This window comes from Pan troglodytes, chromosome 14 (assembly GCF_028858775.2).
Source record: "Pan troglodytes isolate AG18354 chromosome 14, NHGRI_mPanTro3-v2.0_pri, whole genome shotgun sequence".
NCBI lineage: Eukaryota > Metazoa > Chordata > Mammalia > Primates > Hominidae > Pan > Pan troglodytes.
Genome location: NC_072412.2, coordinates 36066055 through 36089581, shown reverse-complemented (window position 1 = coordinate 36089581; position 23527 = coordinate 36066055). Strand labels below are relative to the sequence as shown.

Sequence of the window (23527 nt, the reverse complement as noted above, 5' to 3'; positions counted from 1 at the left end):
TTACATGCCTGTAATTCCAGCACTTTGGGAGGCCAGGGCAGGAAGATCACTTGAGGCCAGGAGTTTGAGCCCAGCCTGGGCAACATAACGAGACCCCATCTCTGTAAAAATAAGAGAAAAATTAACAGGGTGTGGTGGTGTATGCGTCTAGTCCCAGCTACTTAGGAGGCTGAGGCAGGAGGATCATTTGAGCCCAGCAGTTTGAGGTTATAGTGAGCTGTGATTGCCCCACCGCACTCCAGCCTCAGTGACAAAGCAAGAGCCTGTCTCAAAAAAAAAAAAAAAATTACAGAACTCAGGAAACAAATTGAGACCAAAATAAGATGAATATGTAAAACTATCTATGAATGAAATAGACCTAGTTTAGAACTGAATATTATTACATATTTATTAAGATCCAGTTATAGCAAAAACCAAACCAAACAACACAAAAAGGTAAACATATAAGCCCCCCCAAAAATTTAATAATAATTACAGAAAAACTCACTGCATATCTTTCTAGAAATAAATATTTATTTAATTCCACACTTTGTGAAGTATTATATTTCTCCCCCACCATCATCCATCCCCATCCCTTGTATTTCTAGCTGTTTTTTTTTTTTTCTAGGTGTTTTTTGTGTTTTTAAGATTCTAAGTGAATCAACTAATATAATTCTTAAGAGAATTAGCTGTAAAGATATTCATACCATTGCTCTTCAGACGAGTAGCACTAGCTGCATGTGTCTATTTAAATTTAAATAAAATGAAAATTTAGTTCCTCAGTTTCATTGGCCACATTTAAATTACTTGTGGCTAAAAGCTACCTTTTTTTTTTTTTAAAGGAGATAAGGTCTTACTGTGTTGCCCAGGCTGGACTCAAACTCCATCCTCCTGCCTCAGCTTCCTGAATAGCTGGGACTACAGAAGTGAGCCACCATGCCCCGCTTGTTGTATAGCATTTCCATCATCACAAAAAGTTCTCTGGCTTATAACATGATATGAATTTATTGTTGGATATGTTGTAGTTCACTCTTACTAAAAAATTATTTCATGTCCAACATCTTAGTAAATCATGATAGGCTAAAAGGAAAATCTGATTCATAAAGTTACTTGGTGTGATTTCCTGATTTTCTCCAGAGGACCCCAAGAGAAACTTGATAAATATTTCCCTTGCATTATCTTTCTAGAGGGAGTCACTCAGTGGGAGGGAGGGCATAAGGCATCAGATTTTTAGCAGCTGGTTTTGTCATTCAGCAGTAGGGCAAAGAGAATTTAAATGATTTTGCTGATGTTAGGGAGTGAACCAAACAATAAAACAAAAAAAAATCTGAACTTTATTCTTATAAATCTAGTTCCTTTATACTACTCTGTAAAGAAAAGGAGTTCTGATGCCATATTTTTTCCTTATCATAATCCCATTTACTACATTGTTACTAAAAATGTTAAGTTTTAAAGAATTAAAGCATGTGATTATCATTAAGCTATTAATTCGTAGCCTTGGTTTTACAGCACCTTAAAATATCCCTAATTATTTAAGTGTCCCAGCTCAATTGAATTAATTTGAATTAAATTTAGTAAGTTTTATTAATATGCATCATGTAATACTCTTTGCAGGAGGTGGAAAGGAGGCAAATAAATGATAGGTGGTTAAAGTTACAAAATTCATAGTTTTTGGATCCACCCAGTGAAAAATATGGTTCTGACAAAGCTTATAAACAGCCAGTCATTGCTCTCAGAAAACTTACATTCTGAAGTTGACATGTGTAGAGAAATTAGAAGAAATCTTCTTACTTATGTAATTCAGGTGTTAGAGAACTTTTTCTGTAAAGGACCATATAGTAAATATTTCAGCTTTAAAGCCAGTCAGCCTCTGTGGCAGCTGCTCAATGCTCTATTGTAGCATGAAAGTAGACATAGATAAAATACATCCTTTATTTACACAAATAAGCAGCAGATCAGATTTGGGCTACAGGCTATACTTTGCTGACTCTTAAATCTAATTTAATCATTTATCCAATATTGGAAAGTTTTTACAACTACCTAGTGATCTTTCAGCCTCTACTGCATAGCTCTAGTGATGCTTAAGCAGCTCATTCTGTCTCAGCTCAGCTGTGAAGTTCCTCTAGACACCAAATGCAAATACGTCTCCTTTTAATCACCCCCTTCCATTGTTTCTGTCTTCTGTAGCTACACAAAATTATCTACTCCACTTCTTTGTGACAGCCCTTCACAGTGTCAAAGCTGTTTTCCATGTGTATTCTCTGTTTTAGGCTGTCAGTTCTTACGGTTTTTGTTGTTGTTGTTTGTTTGTTTGTTTGTTTGTTTTTGAGACAGAGTCTCGCTTTGTCATCCAGGCTGGAGTGCAGTGGCGCAATCTCAGCTTACTGCAAGCTCCGCCTCCCGGGTTCACACCATTCTCCTGCCTCAACCTCCCCAGTAGCTGGGACTACAGGCACCTGCCACCATGCCCGGCTAATTTTTTTTTGTATTTTTAGTAGAGACAGGGTTTCACCGTGTTAGCCAGGATGGTCTCTATCTCCTGACTTCGTGATCCACCCGCCACGGCCTCCCAAAAGTGCTGGGATTACAGGCATGAACCACTGCGTCTGGCCCAGTTCTTACAGTTTTTAAACATAGCATATTTTTTTCTTATAATTTTCCACTGAAGATGTGTCTGTTTGTGTGGATTTGGTTTCCACATTACATTGTTACTTCGTACAGGTATTGCCAACTCTTTTTCCTGTTCATTGCCTTTGAACTTTGTCTCTCCATCTCTATACTGGTGTGGATTTCTTTCCGTGTTCTTTTGCTTTGTTTTCAGGAATGGAATTGTGGCTAGTTATCTCAACTTCAACTTGTTAGATTTCTGTGTCTAAAAGTGTAGGTTCTTGTTCTATCTTTAGGGCAATAGCTGTTTTCTCAATTCATTTAAGCCACAAATTTGATAAGCATGCCTTGCATGTATTTCCCTAAGCCCTAATAAAAATAGTGACTGAAATAGTTCAGAAAATAATGAAACAGGAACATGGGTTTTGTAGTCAAGTCCTATAATTACGTGACTGTCTCACTAGATGGCAGTCATTAGCTTAAATATCTTTTACAATATTGCTTTGACCATTTAAGTCATTTCTTTAGTACGTTTTACAGTGGTTTCTAATGTCTTCTTTCTTAGCTGATTTTTTTTTAATGACTACAAAAAGAAATTTGTTACTACTTGCTTGTATTTCCTCTTAGAGTAACCAGGTTATATGTTCTGGTCTGATGATTCTTATACAAAGTCATCTTACAAAAGTTGCCTACAATTTCTTTTCTGATAATAAGTGCTCCTGTAAGGTTTTAAACTACATGTATATAATTTAAGTAGATCTTTTTATAATACATACAAATAAAATAGGGCATTTACATTTTCATACTAAAAATTTTATTTTATTTTATTTTATTTTTGAGACAGGGTCTCCCTGTGTCACCCGGGTTGGAGTGCAGTGGCTCAATCTGAGCTCACTGCAACCTCTGCCTCTTGGGCTTAAGCGATTCTCGTGCCTCAGCCTCCCGAGTAGCTGGAATTACAGGCACGCACCACCACGCCAGGCTATTTTTTGTGTTTTTTGGTAGAGATGGGGTTTCACTGTGTTAGCCAGGCTGGTCTCAAACTCCTGGCCTCAAGTGATCTGCCCGCCTCGGCCTCCCAAATTGTGGGGATTAGGAGCATGGGCCACCACGCTCAGCCAAAACTTTCATTTATATTTTACTTGTATTTTCTTTTCCCACATCTTTGTTTTTTAATATGCAAAGCTTTCCTCTCAGATTTTCAGTTTCCTAACTGGTAGTTAGTCTACCTCTTTTTAAAAATATGCTTGTTTTTTAGTAATTTTTCTAAGCAAAGTATATGCTGGCCAGGCACAGTGGCTCACATCTGTAATCCCAGCACTTTGAGAGGCCATGGTGGGAGGATCATTTGAGGCCAGGAGTATGAGACCAGCCTGGCCAACATAGTGAAATCCCGTCTCTACTAAAAATTAGCCAGGTGTGGTAGCGCACACCTGTAAGCCCAGCTACTCGGGAAGCTGAGGCATGAGAATCACTAGAACCTGGGAGGCAGAGGTTGCAGTGAGTCGGGACTGCGCCACTGCACTCCACCTTGGTCAACAGAGAGAGACTCTGTCTCAAAAAATAATAAAAATAAAATTTTTTCAAAAAATAATCCCAAAGTATATGATGATCACTTGTTCAGTTGCTTAACTTTTCTAAATAGAATCAAAAATCCCTAACAGGCAAAATAAATGCTAAAAAGTGTGTATTTCATGATCATAGAGTAATTTCTCAGGCTGTGACTTAGGTTTTAAATTATTTTATTTATTTTTTATTATTATTTTTTGAGACAAGGTCTCATTCTGTCACCCAGCCTGGAGTGCAGTGATGCGATCTTGGCTCACTGCAACCTCTACTTCCAGGGTTCAAGCAAATCTCATGTGTCAACCTCCCGAGTAGCTGAGAGTGCATGTGCAAACCACCATGCCTGGTTAATTGTTTGGTATTTTTAGCAGATGAGGTTTCACCATGTTGCCGAGGCTGGTCTTGAACTCCTGACCTCAAGCAGTCAGCCCTCCTTGGCCCCCCAAAGTGCTGGGATTACAGGCTGAGTCACCACGCCCGGCCCTTAAATTCTGATTTAGACATAGCTCTAACAAGCTGAGTTTTTAGTTTTTTAAGCCCACAGATGACTAGAATTAATGGATATGAAAAAGATACGGAGAAAAATTACATTAAGAAGAACCATAGGAAGCAGATCTTAACCACACGCACAACTCAATCTGGAGTGCTGGGTTGCTTACTAATGACCCTGAATGCTCTTCTATCTCTAATATAGTAATCCTTGGCCAGTTCTAGTTTTGTATACCAATGATTCATATCTGCGTGCATGGTTTGGTTCCTTAAAAGAACGTGACAGTTAGTCCTTCTCCCTTTTTTTGTGGACCATGTGAGCAAGTCTAAGAAGCCGGTATGTTTGTTTCACCCTCTCAATATATGGGTAGAAAAGCAGGCTTCCAAAAGAGAACTCAACCTCCAAAGTCATTTGTTTTAGACACCATAACTCTGAGGTAGTGATTAAAATGAGGAAATGTGGCTGGGCACAGTGGCTTATCCCTGTAATACCAGCACTTTGGGAACCTGAGGACAGGTGTTTGAGACCAGCCTGGCCAACATGGTAAAACCCCATCTCTACTAAAAATACAAAAACTTAGCCGGGCATGGTGGCACACACCTGTAGTCCCAGCTACTCAGGAGGCCGAAGCAGGAGAATAACTTGAGCCCAAGAGGTGGAGGTTGCAGCGAGCCAAGATCGTGCCACTGCACTCCAGCCTGAGCTACAGAGCAAGACTCCATAATTAATAAATAAATAAATAAGGAAATGTATGTCAGGTGTTTAGCATGTGTTCAGCACTCAACCAGTACCTGTAATTATTAACATTCATCTTTTTTTCTTTTTTTTTCTTTTTTTTTTTAATTGAGACCAAATCTCACTCTGTCACCCAGGCTGGAGTGCAGTGGCACAATCTCAGCTCACTGCAGCCTCTGCCTCCTGGGTTCAAGTGATTCTCCTGCCTCAGCCTCCCAAAGAGCTAGGATTACAGGCATCCACCACCAGGCCCGGCTAACTTTTTTTGTATTTTTAGTAGAGGTGGGGTCTCACCATGGTGGCCAGGGCTGGTCTTGAACTCCTGACCTCAAGTGATCCTCTCACCTGGGCCTCCCAAAATGCTGGGATTACAGGCGTGAGCCACCACGCCTGGCCAACATTCATCTTTGTGCTTGATATTTTTTCATCAGATCCAATTCTGTTACTGTTTATGATTGTTAATATAAATTAGCTATATCTCTATCTATTCCTTCTCTCCAGTAAATTGTGTGAAAATATTTAACTTAAAAAGTACTGAGGACCGGGCACAGTGGCTCACGCCTGTAATCCCAGCACTTCAGGAGACTGAGGCACGCAGATCACCCAAGGTCAGGAGTTTGAGACCAGCCTGGCCAACGTGGCAGAACCCCATCTCTACTGAAAATATAAAAATTAGCTGGGTGTGGTGGCACGTGCCCATAATCCCAGCTACTTGGGAGCTGAGATAGGAGAATCTCTTGAAGCCAGAAGGCGGAGGTTGCAGTGAGCCGAGATTGCGCCACTGCACTCCAGCCTGGGTGACGGAGTGAGATTACGTCTCAAAAAACAAAACAAAACAAAACAAAGACGGGGCACAGTGACTTATGCCTATAATCCCAGCACTTTGGGAGGCCGAGGCGGGTGGATCATGAGGTCAGGAGATGGAGACCATCCTGGCTAACATGGTGAAACCCCGTCTCTACTAAAAATACAAAAAATTAGCCGGGCATGGTGCCACGTGCCTGTAATCGCAGCTACTCGGGAGGCTGAGGCAAGAGAATCGCTTGAACCCAGGAAGTGGTTGTTGCAGTGAGCCGAGATCTTGCCACTGTACTCCAGCCTGGGCAACAGAGTGAGATTCCATTTAAAAAAAAAAAAAAAAATACCGAGAAAGATTTTGATTGATTTAGCATTTCTTGCTAGAAGATAATATACTTTACTTCTTACCACCTTTTTTTTTTTTTTTTTTTTTTTTTCGGAGACAGTCTCACTCTGTCGCCCAGGCTAGAGTGCAGTAGCATGATCTCAGCTCACTGCAACCTACGCTTCCCGAGTTCAAGCAATTCTCATGCCTTAGCCTCCCAAGTAGCTGGGAATACAGGTGTGTGCCACCATGCCTGGCTGATTTTTGTATTTTTAGTAGAGATGGGGTTTCACCATGTTGGCCAGGCTGGTCTTGAACTCCTGGCCTCAAGCGATTCCCCTGCCTCAGCCTCCCAAAGTGCTGGGAGTATAGGCATGAGCCACTGCACCTTTTTTTTTTGTTTTTTTTAAATGAGTTGGGATCTCCTTCTGTTGCCCAGGCTGGGGTGCAGTGGTGCCATCATGACTCAGCCGCAGTCCTCTTACCTCAGCCTCCCTAGTGGCTAGGACTACAGGCACATGCCACCACACCTGCCTCACTTATTAAAAGCCAATTGTCATAGTAACTTAAATACTCATTTTAAAAAACCATGGGAAATTCAGTTATACTCCAAAAGAGGTTTAAAAGAAAGAGACTCCATGTCTGCAGACATTTTCTAACATGGGCAGTTTTTAAAACAAAGATATCTTTCATTTCTGAAGAACAGCTAACTTTTTGAAAAAATGTTTAGATTAATTCTACCTGATAGTGAGATTGGTATCAGGGATTCAGCTCTTACATCAGAATTCTTCAGATACACAAAACTCTTAAAAGCTCTTGGGGACTTATGCTGAGATAAAAACGAGATTTGTAAAAGAAAGTTTTTTGGATTTTGATTTGTTTTTAGTTAAATTACATGGTATTTTAACTCTACTCATGAATCTTTGAAATGGAGAAGTATGTTCTTTTTTATGTATTACTCAATAGTGTTGTTGCTCTTTTCAAGTTTAAAGTTAAAACTGATTTGCCATATGCTGTTTGAACTTTTAACATGCTTCCTCTCTAAGAAAATCATTCTGTCCCTTTCTGCACAAAGTACCTCTACCAGAAAAACAAGGGAAGAAATTATTTTACTACTAAATAGTAGGCAAAGTATATAACACAATTTTTTTTTTTTTCCTGAGACAAAGTCTCGGTCTGTTGCCCAGGCTGGAGTGCAGTGGTGCGATCTCGGCTCACCGCAACCTCTGCCTCCCAGGTTCAAGCGATTCTCCTGCCTCAGCCTCCCAAGTAGCTGGGACTACAGGCACTTGCAACCACAGCCAGCTAATTTATGTATTTTTAGTAGAAATGAGGTTTTGCCATGTTGACCAGGCTAGTCTTGAACTCCTGACCTCAGGATATCTGCCTGCCTTAGCCTCCCAAAGTGCTGGGATTATAGCCATGAACCACCGTGCCCAGCTAAGAAAATTGTTTTCTTTTTTTTTTTTTTTTTTTTTTTGAGACAGAGTCTCACTCTGTCACTGAAGCTGGAGTGCGATGGCGCAATCTTGTCTCACTACAACCTCCACCTCCCAGAGTCAAGCAGTTTCCTGCCTCAGCCTCCTGAGTAGCTGGGATTACAGGCATGCACCACCACTCCTGGCTAGTTTTTGTATTTTTAGTAGAAATGGTTTCACCATGTTGGTCAGACGGGTCTTGAACTCCTGATCTCAGGTGATCTGCCCACCTCAGCTTCCCAAAGTGCTAGGATTACAGGCATAAGCTACCGTGCCCAGCCTAGAAAATTCTTTAAAGAAAATATGGATAGCTAAAACATCCCCCAAACGTTTTATTTTTTTATTAATAATAAAGATAGAATAACTAGAACTGACAAGAATTTGATTTAATAGTCAATATCATACCAGTTAATGGGAATGTAAGTAACATTTTTTTTTTTTTTTTTTTTTTTTTTTTTTTTTGAGACAAGTTACTGCTCTGTTGCCCAGGCTGAAGTGCAGTGGTTCCTGCCTTGGCCTCCCGAGTAGCTGGGACTACAGGGGCACGCTACCATGCCTGGCCAATTTTTGTATTTTTAATAGAGATGGGGTTTCGCTATGTTGCCAAGGTTGGTCTCAAACACCTGGTCTCAAGTGATGTGCCCACTTCGGCCTCCCAAAGTACTTGGATTACAGGTAAAGAACCTTTTAAAGGAAAATTTGGCCCATATGCATTAAAAAACATTCAGAGTTTTAACTTAGTATTCTACATCTAGGACTCCAAAGAAGGAAATCTAAAATACAGATAAGAGTTTTATATTCAAAGATGTCCTTTCAGTTGCCTTTCTATAACATAAAATTAGAAAGGACAACAAATAGGCAAATAGTCAAAGTAATGGTAAATCTGTACATTAAAATATTGTATAGCCCTTACAATTGACACGAAAAAGAAAAACTACCATGCAGCACTATTATAACAAATTCTTGAAAGGTAATCCTACTTGAATCTTATCAAGCCTCTGAATCTAATTACCAGTTTAGAGGAAGTACAGGGGACAGGAGAACATGTTAAATGTCACCATGGGGGTGCAATCAGCAACATCTAAAACCTAGGAAACTGTAGAGCAAACAATGTGGTTTCTTCAGGTTACAAGAAAAAAATTTAAAGAGGTAGGGAGAACCCACAGATAAAAGAAATACCAACTGATTTGTATGGATTTTTTTGGTGGTGGTTGTTTGTTTTTTTAGACAGAGTTTTACTCTTGTTGCCCAGGCTGGGATGCAATGGTGCAATCTTGGCTCACTGCACCCTCCGCCTCCTGAGTTCAAGCAATTCTCCTGCCGCAACCTCCCAAGTGGCTGGGACTACAGGCGCATGCCACCACGCCCAGCTGACTTTTGTATTTTTAGTAGAGACAGGGTTTCCCCATGTTGGCCAGGATGGTCTGGATCTCTTGATCTTGTGACGTGCCTGCCTCGGCCACCCAAAGTGCTGGGATTACAGGCCTGAGCCACTGCGCCTGGCCCTGTATGGATTTTATTTGGCCATTCATTCAAACAAACTGAAAACATTTAAGAGATAATTGGGCAAATTTGAAATATGTATGTCTGATGGTATTAAGGAATTATTGGTGTTTTAGGTATCATAGTGGTACTGTGATTGACATTATATGAATTTGTAACATATGATATCTAGAATTTTTTTCAAAATAATCCCAGGTTGGGTGGGATGGTGGTGGGGGGGCTTTACATAGAACAAGATTGGCAATGTGTTGCTAATTATTGAAGCTAGGTAGTAGATATGTGGTGCTTCATTTTCCCCTTCTTTCTAGTTTTGCGTATGTTTGAAAATACCCATAATAAAAAGTATAAAAACAATAAACTTTAACATGAATAAATTTTTGTTGAAAAGGAACATGACATACATGAGTAAATTTGAGCTATGGCTTTTTGTAATGTAGAGAAAAAAGAATACAAAGAAATATACACAGTTTAAAACAGTGGCTGCTTTTAGGTAGTAAGATAATACATGAGTTTTCTCTTTATTATCATTTATATATGTAAATTTGTATACTTGCAAATTTTTTATAATGAGCACTTTTAAATTTATTTTTGTTAGTCATTCAAAATTCAAATGGTATAAGAAAGATATACAGTGAAACTAGCTCTACTTTTCATCTCTCAGTTACCCTCAGATATAGCTAGTGTTACTCATTTCTTTTATTGGGAAGATGCATACTGTTTATGTGTTCTTTTTAAAATTGCAAAGTGTGGTACTATACAGTGTTCTCTTGTTTCTACTTAACAATGTGTCTTGGAGATTGCACTATATTTATGCATAAAGACCTTCCTCATTCTTTCACATCTTCATAGCCAGTCCCTTCGGATGGAGATGCAGGTTTGCTACTTCAAATACTGAAATGATTAAACTCTGTGAAAGTCATTTTACACATATGCAAGTATATTTGTCGGAAGAATTGTTGGAATTGCTGGGTCAGGTTATATGTATATTTGTAATTTTGATAACATTTCAAATTGCTGTTGCTAGAGAGTGTGCGGGCACAGTATGGTAAAAAATTACAGGTTTTATTTGCATTACTCTTGGAATAAGTGTAATTGAGGATCTTTTCAGTTGTTCAAGAGCTATTTTCACTTCCTCTTTTGTGTACTCTGTTTCAAGTCTGCTTCTTTTCCAACTGTATTTTTGGGTACTTTTTAAAACAGTAAATGCACTTTATGCTTTTTGGAAATTAACCTTTTGTCTGTAGTATAAATTGCCAATATTTTCCCCCAGTTTTTTTGTCTTTTAGTTTTGAATATGGTTGGATTTTTTGTTATTTTGTCATACAATTCTTTAAAATGTTACTAACAAATGGATCCGTCTTCTGGTTTTTTGTACTTGTACCTTCCTTCAGATTATTTACAAAATGATTTCTGATGTTTTACATTTAAATATTTGATGTATCTGGACTATGTCCCATTATTCAGTTAAGAAGCTCAAGTCCAACTTAATTTGGTTTCCAAGTGGCTACCACAATGTCCCACACCATTTGTCAGTTCCTCTTTTTCCCACTGATTTAAAAGGTCATCTTTATCATATTCTAAGTACTCATATGGCTTTGTGTATGTGTTTCCTGGCCTTTTCATTCTGTCCATGGAATTGTCCATGGATTTGTCTATTCACATTCCAGCACCTTAGTTTGAATTATTGTAGCTTTATCATATATTTTTAAAATTTTTGTGATGAGTCATCCTTTACTCTTGAATTTTCCTGGCTCTTTCTTGATTATTTTTGCTTCTCTTTTAAAAATTTTTTTATTTTCTCACCACTATACTAACAAGGACCTTTTTTTTTTTTTTAATGGAAACTCTAAAATCAGCTTGTCCAGTTCAATGAAAAATCATTTTGGTATTTTTATTGGTTTTAAGTTAGGAAGCATTGATTTTTTTTTTTTTTTTTTTTTTTTTTTTTTTTTGAGACGGAGTCTTGCTCTGTCTCCCAGGCTGGAGCACAGTGGTGTGATCTCGGCTCACTGCAAGCTCTGCCTCCTGGGTTCACGCCATTCTTCTGCCTCAGCCTCCCGAGTAGCTGGGACTACAGGCGCCCGCCACCACGCCTGGCTAATTTTGTGAATTTTTAGTAGAGATGGGGTTTCACTGTGTTAGCCAGGATGATCTCGATCTCCTGACCTCGTGATCTGCCCTCCTTGGCCTCCCAAAGTGCTGCGATTACAGGTGTGAGCCACCACGCCTGGCCAGAAGCATTGACTTTTTAATGCTGTTACTATATCCTCTCATATATCATGACAAGACCTTCTGTGTGTTTAAATCTGTTGTTTTCCTTGTTAGCATTTACATGTTTCCTTTATTTAGATCTTGTCTAAACTTTCTACCTTTCTTATAAACTTTATTTCTAGATTTTTCATTTTTATTGGTGTTATAAATGCTGTCTTCGATTATATCTTGTGATTATTGTTCATACATGTGACATCTAAAGTTTTGTATATATATTCATTTTGTGACTACTCATCTTTTAAAATTCTTTGTTTCTAATGTACTTTTTCAGTTGCTATTCTTTGATTTTCAAGGTATATAATTATGTCATCTACAGGTAACCCTTTTCTTTCTCATACCACTAATTTTTCTCTCAAATAATATAGTATTTTCACACAGAAAATATCATTTAAAGTTACAAATTTTAACATAACACATGCCCCTTATATTTAGCTCTATTTAAGCAAAATTTAGTGTCTTTTTAGTATGATTAGGCTTCTCAAAGTTGTACATATTCTGAACTTTTCAATAAACCTTTAAAAGATTTTTAATGTCAACTTTTTTTAAAATCAGTTTCTAAAAATGAGATATTCTCATTGAAAATAAATATTTTTATTAGTGATATTTAAATATTGAAAAACTATCTCTGCTTTTTCCCTCAGAATCAAATGGCTATAGCATGTGGATCTCGAGCTCATTTAGAAAAAGAATCAATTGCTCAGGTGAGACTTCATTAATTGGCATGGGACAGCCAATTAATTGGCTTTTATTTCTTTTTTTATATATATATCTGGCAAGAAACTGGCTTTTATGTCTAATCTCTTAAACATGAGGTTCCTTTCAAAAGAAATTAATGTTTTAATTGTGGAAAGGTTATGAAGGATTGGCACATTTTAGAATTGATTTTTTTTTTAAGCATATACAAGAAGATGTGGACTTTGCTTTGCCTTAGGATGGAAGCAGTTCTTTTTAATATATTTTTAAGATAAAGAGAATCTGTTCAGTAGTAAAACAAACTTCTAAATTACGCTTTTTTTTTTTTTTTTTTTTTGGAGACGAAGTCTCCCTCTGTTGCCCAGGCTGGAGTGCAGTGGTGCAATCTCGGCTCACTGGGCAACCTCCACTTCCTGGGTTCAAGCAGTTCTCCTGCCTCAGCCTCACAAGTAGCTGGGACTACAGGCGCACACCGCCACACCTGGCTATGATTTTGTATTTTGGTAGAGACAGGGTTTCACTGTGTTGCCCAGCCTGGTCTTGAACTCCTGAGCTCAGGTAATCCGCCTGCCTCAGCCTCCCAAAGTACTAGGATTACAGGTGTGAGCCACTGCGCCCGGCCTAAATGATGCATTTTTTAACCAATCAACTTGCCTTTATTTTTTTCTAACATTGGCACAGTTAAGTGCTTTATTTTGAATTTTATTCAGTTAAAAAATTTTTTTTAACCTCATTCCTCTTAGAAAAACACTATACCTTAAAATTTCACAAGTTTGCAACTGCCCTTTTAGGGTGTAAAAATGTCACTAAAGATGTTCAATTCTTCATTTTGTAGGTTATGCTAGAAAAACTAGAGTAACAATTTCCCAGGTCACTCTTATGTACATGAGGCTTTGAGAACCAGTAGAATAAAAGGTTGAACCTTTCCCCCAATGATTTGGAAAAGAGATATGTAGAAATTTTAATTTTTAAAAAAGGTATATTGATGACAGAGTGACAAAAACCTTTTAAGGATTATATTGAAGTACAAAAACCCAGACTCTCTTTTTATTTTTTGTTTATTTATTTTTGAGACAGAGTCTCGCTCTGTCACCCAGGATGCAGTGCAGTGGCGCAATCTTGGCTCACTGCAACCTCTGCCTCCCGGGTTCAAGCAATTCTTCTGCCTCAGTCTCCCAAGAAGCTGAGATTACAGGTACACGCCATCATGCCTGGCTAATTTTTGTAGTTTTAGTAGAAGAGGTTTCACCATGTTGGCCAAGCTGGTCTCAAACTCCTGACCTTAGGTGATCCACCTGCCTTGGCCTCCCAAAGTGCTGGGATTACAGGCATGAGCCACCACGCCCGGCCTTCTTTTTTTGTTTGTTTTTTTGTTTTTATGAGACAGAGTCTAACTCTGTCACCCAAGTTGGAGTGCAGTGGCGCAATCTCGGCTTACTGCAACCTCTGCCTCCCGGATTCAAGCGATTCTCCTGCCTCAGCTTCCCGAGTAGCTGGGATTACAGGCGTGCGCCACCACACCCAGCTAATTTTTGTATTTTTAGTAGAGGCAGTTTCGCCATTTGGTCTCGAACTCCTGACCTCGTCATCTGCCCTCCTTGGCCTCCCGAAGTGCTGGGATTACAGGTGTCAGCCACCACGCCTGGCCTCTTCTCCTTTTTTTTAGAAGTAATTATTTCACTAGCACCTAGTCTAGTATTCTATGTATCCTAGAGAGTCTCACTGATGTTTGAAAAAGGTTAATCTGTTAACCATAGAGAATAGCACACTCCTAGATATTTAAAATGGGAAGAGAGCTTGGAATTAATCCTGCTTCATCAGTTTAACAACGCATGGGGGATAAGTAAAGGAAAAGTATGTGTCTAAGATGTTCAGCACATTTTATATATATATGTGTATAATTATAAAATAGTATATATATGTATAATTATAAAATAGTATATATATAAAATTATAGTAGAAACTATTAAATACTAAATTCCCACAATAGGAAATACAGCTATAGCCCTATATGAAATGTGCAGCCAGTAAAGCTGATGATAATGGAGACTATTTAATAACATGGGATAAAACCTGAAATATTAGGTTGTTTGTAAAAAATAGTATGATATTATAAATACAGTTATCTGTGTTGAAATAACAAATAGGCTGGACGCAGTGGCTCACACCTGTAATCCCAGCACTTTGAGAGGCCGAGGCAGGTGGATCACCTGAGGTCAGGAGTTTGAGACCAGCCTAGCCAACATGGTAAAACCCCGTCTCTACTAATAATGTAAAAATTAGCCAAGCGTGGTGGCAGGCACCTGTAATCCCAGCTACTTGGGAGGCTGAGGCAGGAGAATCACTTGAACCCGGGAGGCAGAGGTTGCAGGTGAGCTGAGATCAGGCCACTGCACTCCAGCCTGGGCGACAGAGTAAGACGCCTCCTCCTCAAAAAAATAAATAAATTAAATAAATAAATAAATAAAAATTTGTTTTTGCACACTAAAACAGCTAATAAAAATAGATCAATACTAATTTAATGGTTTTTTAAGTACTTTTTTTCTTTCTTTTTTTTTTTAAAAAAAATATATTAATGAGATGAGAAAGGATAATCTACTTGGTGAAGGAAAAAATATAGTTTGGAAAAATAGCCAAAGGCAGACTTAGGAGCCAGTGAGTAATATAGGCAAGAGATAGTTCTTGTATTTGTTGGTGGTGGCTGTAGAAAGGAGCCATGTGTTTTGGTTTTGTTTTTCATGGTGTAAATTCTTTTCACTTAGAACTTTCATTGGTTGAAAACTCTGAATTTTTCCTAGAAATACACTAGTATTTAAATGAGACTTATGCTATGGTCTAAATCTTTTACCTAGTACTGCTCTTAGCCAGGTATCAAGGGATCAATCGCAGGAACCACATATTTATAATTCATCTTGTCTCCATCCATCCATTCTTTCATCTCTAAAACCAAGTGTTTGGTTTAGTGCTCTTGATTCCCACAGAATTGGTTGTCATTCTATAGAAAGAAGGGATAACCTTTGATACTCACTAGAGATCATTGGTTGTCCGCTGCAGATGCTATGACAACTACTGCTCAGTAGGCTTGTTCGAGTCCAGCTTATTCTTATAGAACCATAGCTGTCTCACAAAAGGTGGTCTCCAAGAGGCACAAGACATGCATCCGCCTCATGTCCAGAAAACTGCAGCATGGCTTTCCATTTCCCTTCATGTGCTGTCAGTAATAAACCCCTGCATGGTGATCAATCTGTGGACAATGAGAAAATTATAAAAGAATTAATCAAGATAGCAAATGACAACTTCGGTAGCTTATTGCCTAATGTTCAGAAACATCTTTCCTTGATATTTTTCTACATTTCTCAATTATTCTACCACCTCTTTTACCGCTCCCTTGGAAGACAAACATGACACTGCCCTGATGGAGTCTTGTATCATCCTTAAAAGTGCTTATATTCCCATGTGTTCTGTATAACAGTAATGTTTATATATGGTCTGGCTATTCTTGAATTTATCATTTTAAAAGGATTCAAAAATAGAATCCATTAGTGGTTACTTAATGTTTTTAGTTTTTGTTTAAAGAGTCTTTGCTTAAGTCCTGGGACTTCTTTGAACTTCTTATTTTAAGTTAATGAAATTAGCAGTCACCTTTAAATTTCACCTGAATTAATTTCTTGTTTACATTTTATAAACATTGAAGATACTAGCGTTAACACTGAAACAGTGAAAATTGTTTTCCTTAATGTTTTAAATGGCCATTTCAGAAGATCATATAAGCCTTCTCTCTTTTAGTAGCTTCACTTAACTAAATAAGTCTATCCTATATTTTAGGTATCTTCTAAATTTTAAGATATTTTGCAAAGTTCTAAAAACAAAAACAAGATTATCTTGTTTGTGACTAACCTTGTTAAGCTTTTAAATATGTTAGAAATCAAATAACTTAAGGTCTTCATGTGAACTCTACATTTTTCTGCTTTTTAAAAAATAGCCATTATCCTAAAACAAACAAAAATCCTGTATTAACATCCAAGCCAGAGCAGTCATGAATAGTTTTATTTGCTAACAAATAAGCTCACTCAAATCACATTAAAAATCACTCAAGGAGAATAATTTATAGGTATTATTTTTCTACCTTTAATTTTTATTTTTCTATCTTTCAATTTCTATTTGTTCCTTTCCTAAGCATAAGTGCTCTTTTGGAGGTTTAATCAGTCAACCAGTATTTATTGGAAGTATTTTGTATGGAAAGCACTGAGCAAGCTGTTGTGAGATTCCTAAAGTATTTTAAGATGAGGTTTCTGCCCTATCTACTTAGAGAGGTAAGACATATTTACATCAACCCATAACTAATGATTCTAGATGATAAATGAGAAGTGCTAGATCATTTTTAAAAGTTTGTTTTACATACCATATAGATAAGTATTTTATTCTTCCTTTCCTTCCTGCCCTATTTAATACATAAGTAAAATTGTGGTCAGGAGAGTAAAGTAAGCTTTCAAGCTTTCTTCCTGTATGAAGAACATTATTGAGTTCCTGTTATTTTCTGTGCCAAACACTTCCCTATATTCTTTAAAATAATCTCATTTAATCCTTATAATAACTTTGTGAGGTAGGCATTATTCTCATTTTATCAGTGAGGAAATGGACTTAGAGGGCTGAAGTAACTTGTTGAAGGTCACTCTGCTAATTAGTAACGGAGCCAGGATTCAAATATAGGCCTGCTAGTTTGGTGCTTTTTCTTTTCTTTTCTTTTTTTCTTTTTTTTTTTGAGTTGGAGTCTCACTCTGTCACCCAGGCTGGGGTACAGTGGCGCCATCTCGGCTCATTGCAACTTGTGCCTCCCAAGTTCAAGCAATTCTCCTGCCTCAGCCTCTTAAGTAGCTGGGACTACAGGCGTGTGCCACCATGCCTGGCTAATTTTTGTATTTTTAGTAGAGATGGGGTTTCGCCATGTTGGCCAGGCTGGTCTCGAACTCCTGACCTCAAGCAATCCACCTGCCTCAGCCTCCCAGAGTGCTGGGATTACAGGTGTGAGCCACCGCACCTCGCCTGATTTGGTGCTTTTTCTTTGTTACTCTGTTCCACTGTGGTTCTGTTTGGTGATGATGGAAAAAGCCATGCAAAGGAAGAATGATACTAAAAATTATAATTTTGAAAAGCAAAAGCCAAAAGGAGGCAGGGACCTTTATCCTATAGTATGAGATATTAAATGTTCTAATAGACTCTTAATAGGTTGCTTATGTATGTAAGTAACGCATCATTACTTGAGTCTATTGCCTTAACTAAGGAACATTTTAAAAGATCGTGTCTTAAAGAAGCTGGGTGTAGTGGCACACGCCTGTGATCCCAGCTGCTCTGTAGGTTGAGGCAGAAGGATCATTCGATACCAGGAATTTGAGGCTGCAGTGAACCATGACCACACCACTGGACTCTAGCCTGGACAACAGAAGGCGTCTCTGTCTCTAAAAAAAATTTTGTTATTTTATTTTTTAGAAAGATCCTATCTTTTACTAAATCTTAAATGTGAAAGTCTGGAATCCAGTGATAATAATCTTATGTTCTTATGTTTTAAAATGTGCTATGTTTTATGAATAATGGAATATTCTGTTACTACTAATAAAATTAATCATCAGTAACAGTAGTGAAACTTCAGATGGGATTAAAACTTACTTAATCTTAATATCCAAAGTATTAAAGAACTCAATATTTTAAATGTATTTAATTAGATCTCTGGCATACTTAGAAAGACCAGGTGTTTGTTTCAAACTCCTTTCTAGTCCATAACCTTCATGATACTCTGCTATACATCTTCTGTCAATATTCTCATTAGTTAAGTATCAACTGCAGGCTTACATCTGTGCTTTGTTTTGTCAATACATCCTGGAAACTGACATCTTTTTTGAAACTGAAATATATGTGGGGCAAAGCAGCATAAAATATGTAAGTAAACGAGATGTTCTCCTTGCTCACAGCAGCAGCCCCAAACCTGTTTCTCCTGGTAGGCTAAAGCCCTGGCCACTTGTCTGACTCAACCTCCAGGAAATGAGTAACTGCTTCCTAGTGCCTCTACTCTGCTCCAAGCAGTAGGCATTCTTGCTGTTTCTTTAATATACTTTGTTGGTGAAGCTCATGGAACAGTGGTGTTCTTATGTAAGATCTACCAGTCAATTAAATATTAAAATACAGTTGTCTACAGCCAAGTGTTTTCGGTGTCTCCTTTACAGATGAATGGAAAAGTCATTTATATTTTGTCTTTGTTTTCAGCGTTCTTACTTCCGTACTCTTCTCATGTATGGGTTCCACTTTCTGGTGTGGTTCCTTTGTGTCAAAGGAATCAGGGACACACAGTGTGGGTTCAAATTATTTACTCGAGAAGCAGCTTCACGGACGTTTTCATCTCTACACGTTGAACGATGGTAGGTTTCTGACTGGAATGTATCCAGTCTGTCTTATGACCCAGCCATCTTCTAGGTAATGAGAAACAGCCCTGTATATTTATAATGAACATGTAGATTTAAACAAAATTGACAATAATGTATGTAAACTTGATCTTGTCTTTATACTTTTCCTGAGTTGGATCTTATTTTGATAATACACAAACCCAACCATATGGTATAAAGTTATGTGTGTTCACCTTAATTGTAGACAGTAGAAATTGAGTGGCCTGAAAACATTTTTTTTCCTTAGACTTCCTTTTTTTTCCTTTGAAGAAAAAAGAAAAAGCTCAGAAATATCAAAACAGAATAGGGCACCCATTTTCTCTTTTCTTCCTTCTACGGGAGATAAGGTGTCTTTCCTAAGACCGATCTTTTGACCTCTACATCTCCTTCCACCTTGTCAAAACCTAATCCTCTCCATGTATTTCATCTCTTGTGTATTCAGCCTTTTCCCCTCCATCACATCTTTCCCAGAACCCTTTCCATTGACCCTGCTGTGCCCTTCCAGCTCTAGCCCTGTCTCCTTCACAAGCAACCTTCTCTTGAAAAAGTGTTTTATATTCACTGGCTTTGTTTTCTTGCTTCCCACTCACTCCTCACCCCACCTTCTTCATATGGATTTTCTTCCATGCCTCATCTTTTTTTTTTTTTTTTTTTTAGTTTCGCTCTTGTCGCCCAGGATGGAGTACAATGGCAGGATTTCAGCTCACTGCAACCTCCGCCTCCCGCGTTCAAGTGATTCTCCTGCCTCAGCCTCCCAAGTAGCTGGGATTACAGGTGGGCACCACCACACCCAGCTAGTTTTTGTATTTTTAGTAGAGATGGGGTTTCACCATGTTGGCCAGGCTGATCTTGAACTCCTGACCTCAGGTGATCCACCCAAAGTGCTGCGATTACAGACGTGAGCCACTGCACCCAGTCTACTTAATCTTAACATCTAGCCACCTCTATGTCATTGAAGCCAGTGGTCATGTTAAATGACCACTTGTCACACTTAACCCATCAGCAGCATTTGATACTCCTGAGCTCTCTTTTGAAACATACTGGAGATACAGGTGGCTAGCACTGTCGTACAGAAGCTGAAACCCTGACATCAGCCCTGACATTCTCCACATGCATATATCCAATCCATGACAGGGCCTGTTGATTTTAGCTTTTATGTTCCTCCATTTCTCTCCATCTCTACCACCGCCATCCAGAACACCATCCTTCTCCAGACTACCATGCTGTAGCCCACAAGGTCTTTGCAAACTTAAGTGTGATCAATCATATGCACCTCTTCTGCTTATATTCCTTCATGGGCTTCCCATGGTCTTTAGTCTGGCCCCACCTGTGTCTCCACATGCGGACTCTTTTCTTTTCTAACCACGCCCCTTCTCACCTTCTTCAGATCTTCCTTAGGGTAGCCTGCCCTCACTCTCTAAAGATAATATAATTAGCTCGGGTGCCCCTAATTATATCCTGTTGCAGTGCCATGTGCTGTATTCATAGCACCTATGACATTTGTAGTTTTTTCTTATATTTACGTAATTACTTAATGTTTCTTTTTCTCGATTAAAGCATAATCTTTCTCCATGAGAGCAAGAGTCACATTTAATTTTACTTATTAGTATATCCCACTATCTAATATCATGCCCGGCACATAGTAGGTACCCAGTAAATACTGTTGAAAGAACTAATACTTAGTCATGGGTTCTGTGTGAATCCTGTTCATGTTGGGTATCTGCATGATTATGCCAGTATGTGTCCATTTTTATACTCTCTACAATTTTTGTGCATCTGTTTTCAAAGACCTGTTGTCTTCCTAGAAATATATGCCATATAACCCCCAAAATACTACTTTTAAAAATGTATTTTCAGAATTATCATTCAGACTTTTTAAAATCTTTTTTTCCTAGATTAAAACATTTTAAGTAGTCTACATTAGTTGTCAAATTTAGATATGTGTTTTTATTATGTTGAAAAATAAAATAAACTCATAGTTAATAGACTTCGAAATCAGAAAATCTAATTTAAGAAACGACTCTAGAAGTAAAGCCCTCTGTCTGCATTAGCTATTTTTCAGTCAGCTATTGGCTCCAGAACTAGGGTCAGAGATGCAGGTTCTTTGTGGTTTGAAAGGAAGAATTTAGAAATTGAGAATACTATTTTTCGTTGTTGAGGATCTTTCATTTTTGTTGAAATATAAAAGGTTAGGATTGATAACTTAAAAATCATGAAGCTTCCCTGTCAGGATTGTTCTAGGGCAGCATTGTTTAATAGAAATATGAGACAAGAGGCAAGGCATATATGTAATTTCAAATTTTCTATTAGCCACATTTAAAAAGTAAAAAGATGGCTCATGCCTGTAATCCCAGTTCTTTGGGAGGCCTAGGTGGGGAGGATCACTTGAGGCCGGGAGTTAAAGACCACCCTGGAAAACATAGCAAGACCCTGTCTCCAGAAAAAAAATTTTTTTTAATTAGCTTGGTGTGGTGGTGTGCACGCCTGTAGTCCCAGCCACTCAGGAGACTGAGGCAGGAGGATCTCATAAGCCCAGTTTAGGCTGCAGTGAGCTATGATTGCACCACTGTACTTTAGCCTGGGCAACAGGGTGAAATCCTGTCTCTTAAAAAAAGTAAAAAGCTGATAAGATTTACTTGTTATCCAATATATTTCCAAGATATTGTCATATCACCATGCAATCAGTATGAAAAAAGTTGAAATATTTTACATTATTTTCTTTGTACTATATATTCAAATTTACAGCACATCTCAATTCAGACTAGCCACATTTCAAGTGCTCAGTATCCTCATGTGCTGAGGGGCTGTTGTATTAGACAGCAGTTCTTGTGGGGTTAAGTTGAAGAACATTATTGGGGTTTTTTTTCTTTGTTTAGTGTTAATGTTACATGCAAGCCTTTTATTTATTTTGTGTTAATTGACATAAGATTGACCTCACTTAATGGCTGGGGATGGTGGCTTACAGTGGTAATCCTAGCACTTTGGGAGGCTGAGGCAGGTGGATTGCTTGAGTCCAGGAATTTGAAACCAGCATGGGCAACAATGGTGAAACCTGTCTCGGTTTGTTTTTTGCTTTAATTTTATTAGGGAAAAAAAAAAGATTCACCTCACTTAAAATTTTAACTGCTCACATTTTTCTTTAGGGTACATTATGTTTATTTGGTGCCTCTAAAGGAGAACCACCAAGTATACATGTATCAGCTTAATGAGCAGTATACCCTTCACCACAATAATATGTCATCAGTGGTTTTTATTTAAACATCTTTGTTCCTGCACTTTAAATCAAGACTAAAGAACGATATAAGTTACAGAAACCAAGTTGTATATCTATGCCTTATTTCCAAATGTCACCTTTGACATTTGACTATTTTTTCTTAAGGATTCATTGAAATTTTTCTCAGAACTTTCAAGAAATCGAAATCAAATAGAGTTTCTAGGTACTAGAAATCTGTAAAGGAGTATACCTAAAATTAAGACTTGGTATCGGCTGGGCGCAGTGGCTCACGCCTGTAATCCCAGCACTTTGGGAGGCTGAAGCGGGTGGATCACTCGAGGTCAGGAGTTCAAGACCAGCCTGGCCAAAATGGTGAAACCTCGTCTTTACTAAAAATACATTTTTAAAAATTAGCCAAGCGTGCTGGTAGGCACCTGTAATCCTAGCTACTTGGGAGGCTGAGGCAGGAGAATTGCTTGAACCCGGGAGGCAGAGGTTGCAGTGAGCTGAGATCACGCCACTGCACTCCAGTCTGGGCGACAGAGTGAGACTCTGTCTCAAAAAAAGACTCTCAGTATCTCTTTGGATTCAGAACTGCAGAGTTGAGTATAGGTATGTTAAGTATATATATTCAAATATTAATATAAATTAAATGGGTATGTTAAAAACAAAAATAGATTAAAAAGTTTTAAGTAATGTAAATTTGGCCTTCAAATTCAGATACATATATATACAGTTGTCCCTTGGTATCCACAGTAAATGAATTCTAGGAACATCACCCACAGATACCAAAATCTGTACAGATGCTCAAGTCTTTGCTATAAAATGGTGTAGTCTTTGCATATAACCTATGCACATACTCTCATATACTTTAAATCATCTCTAGGTTACTTATACCTCATACAAGGTAAGTGCTATGTAAATAGTGTGTGTTTGTTTTTTGTTGTTAGTGTTTTGGAGACAGGGTCTCATGTCACTCAGGCTGGAGTGAACATGGCTCACTGCAGCCTCTGCCTTCTGGCCTTAGGCGATCCTCCCACCTCAGCCTGCTGAGTAGCTGGGACTACAGGTACATGCCATCACGCCCAGCTAATTTGTGTATTTTTTTGTAGAGACAGAGTTTGCCATATTGCCAGGCTGGTCCCAAAATCCTGAGCTCACGTGATCCTCCCACCTCAGCCTCCCAAAGTGCTGAGATTACAGGCATGAGCCACTGCACTCTGCTTGTATATTTTATTTGTATTATTTTTTATTGTGGTTTTCTACTGTTTATTTTTTAATATTTTCAGTCCATGATTGGTTGAATTTGCGAATGTGGAACCCATGGATATGGAGAACCAACTATGTATATAGCTTCATCTTCAGAGCTGTACTTCACCTAAATTCTTTCCATTTATGGAAGTTAAAATACTTGGGCCAGGTGTAGTGATTCAC

At 38.2% G+C, this 23527-nt stretch overlaps 1 protein-coding gene across 1 annotated transcript in view; it reads left to right on the top strand.

Annotated features, from left to right (window-relative positions):
* The window catches only part of ALG5 (ALG5 dolichyl-phosphate beta-glucosyltransferase), a 50476-nt gene that overhangs the window by 15869 nt on the left and 11080 nt on the right, over positions 1-23527 (top strand). Inside the window, exons 7-8 of the mRNA XM_001144830.6 lie at positions 12394-12453; positions 18704-18855. Coding sequence (XP_001144830.2) covers positions 12394-12453; positions 18704-18855 — 212 coding nt within the window. The remainder of the gene's footprint in view (positions 1-12393; positions 12454-18703; positions 18856-23527) is intronic.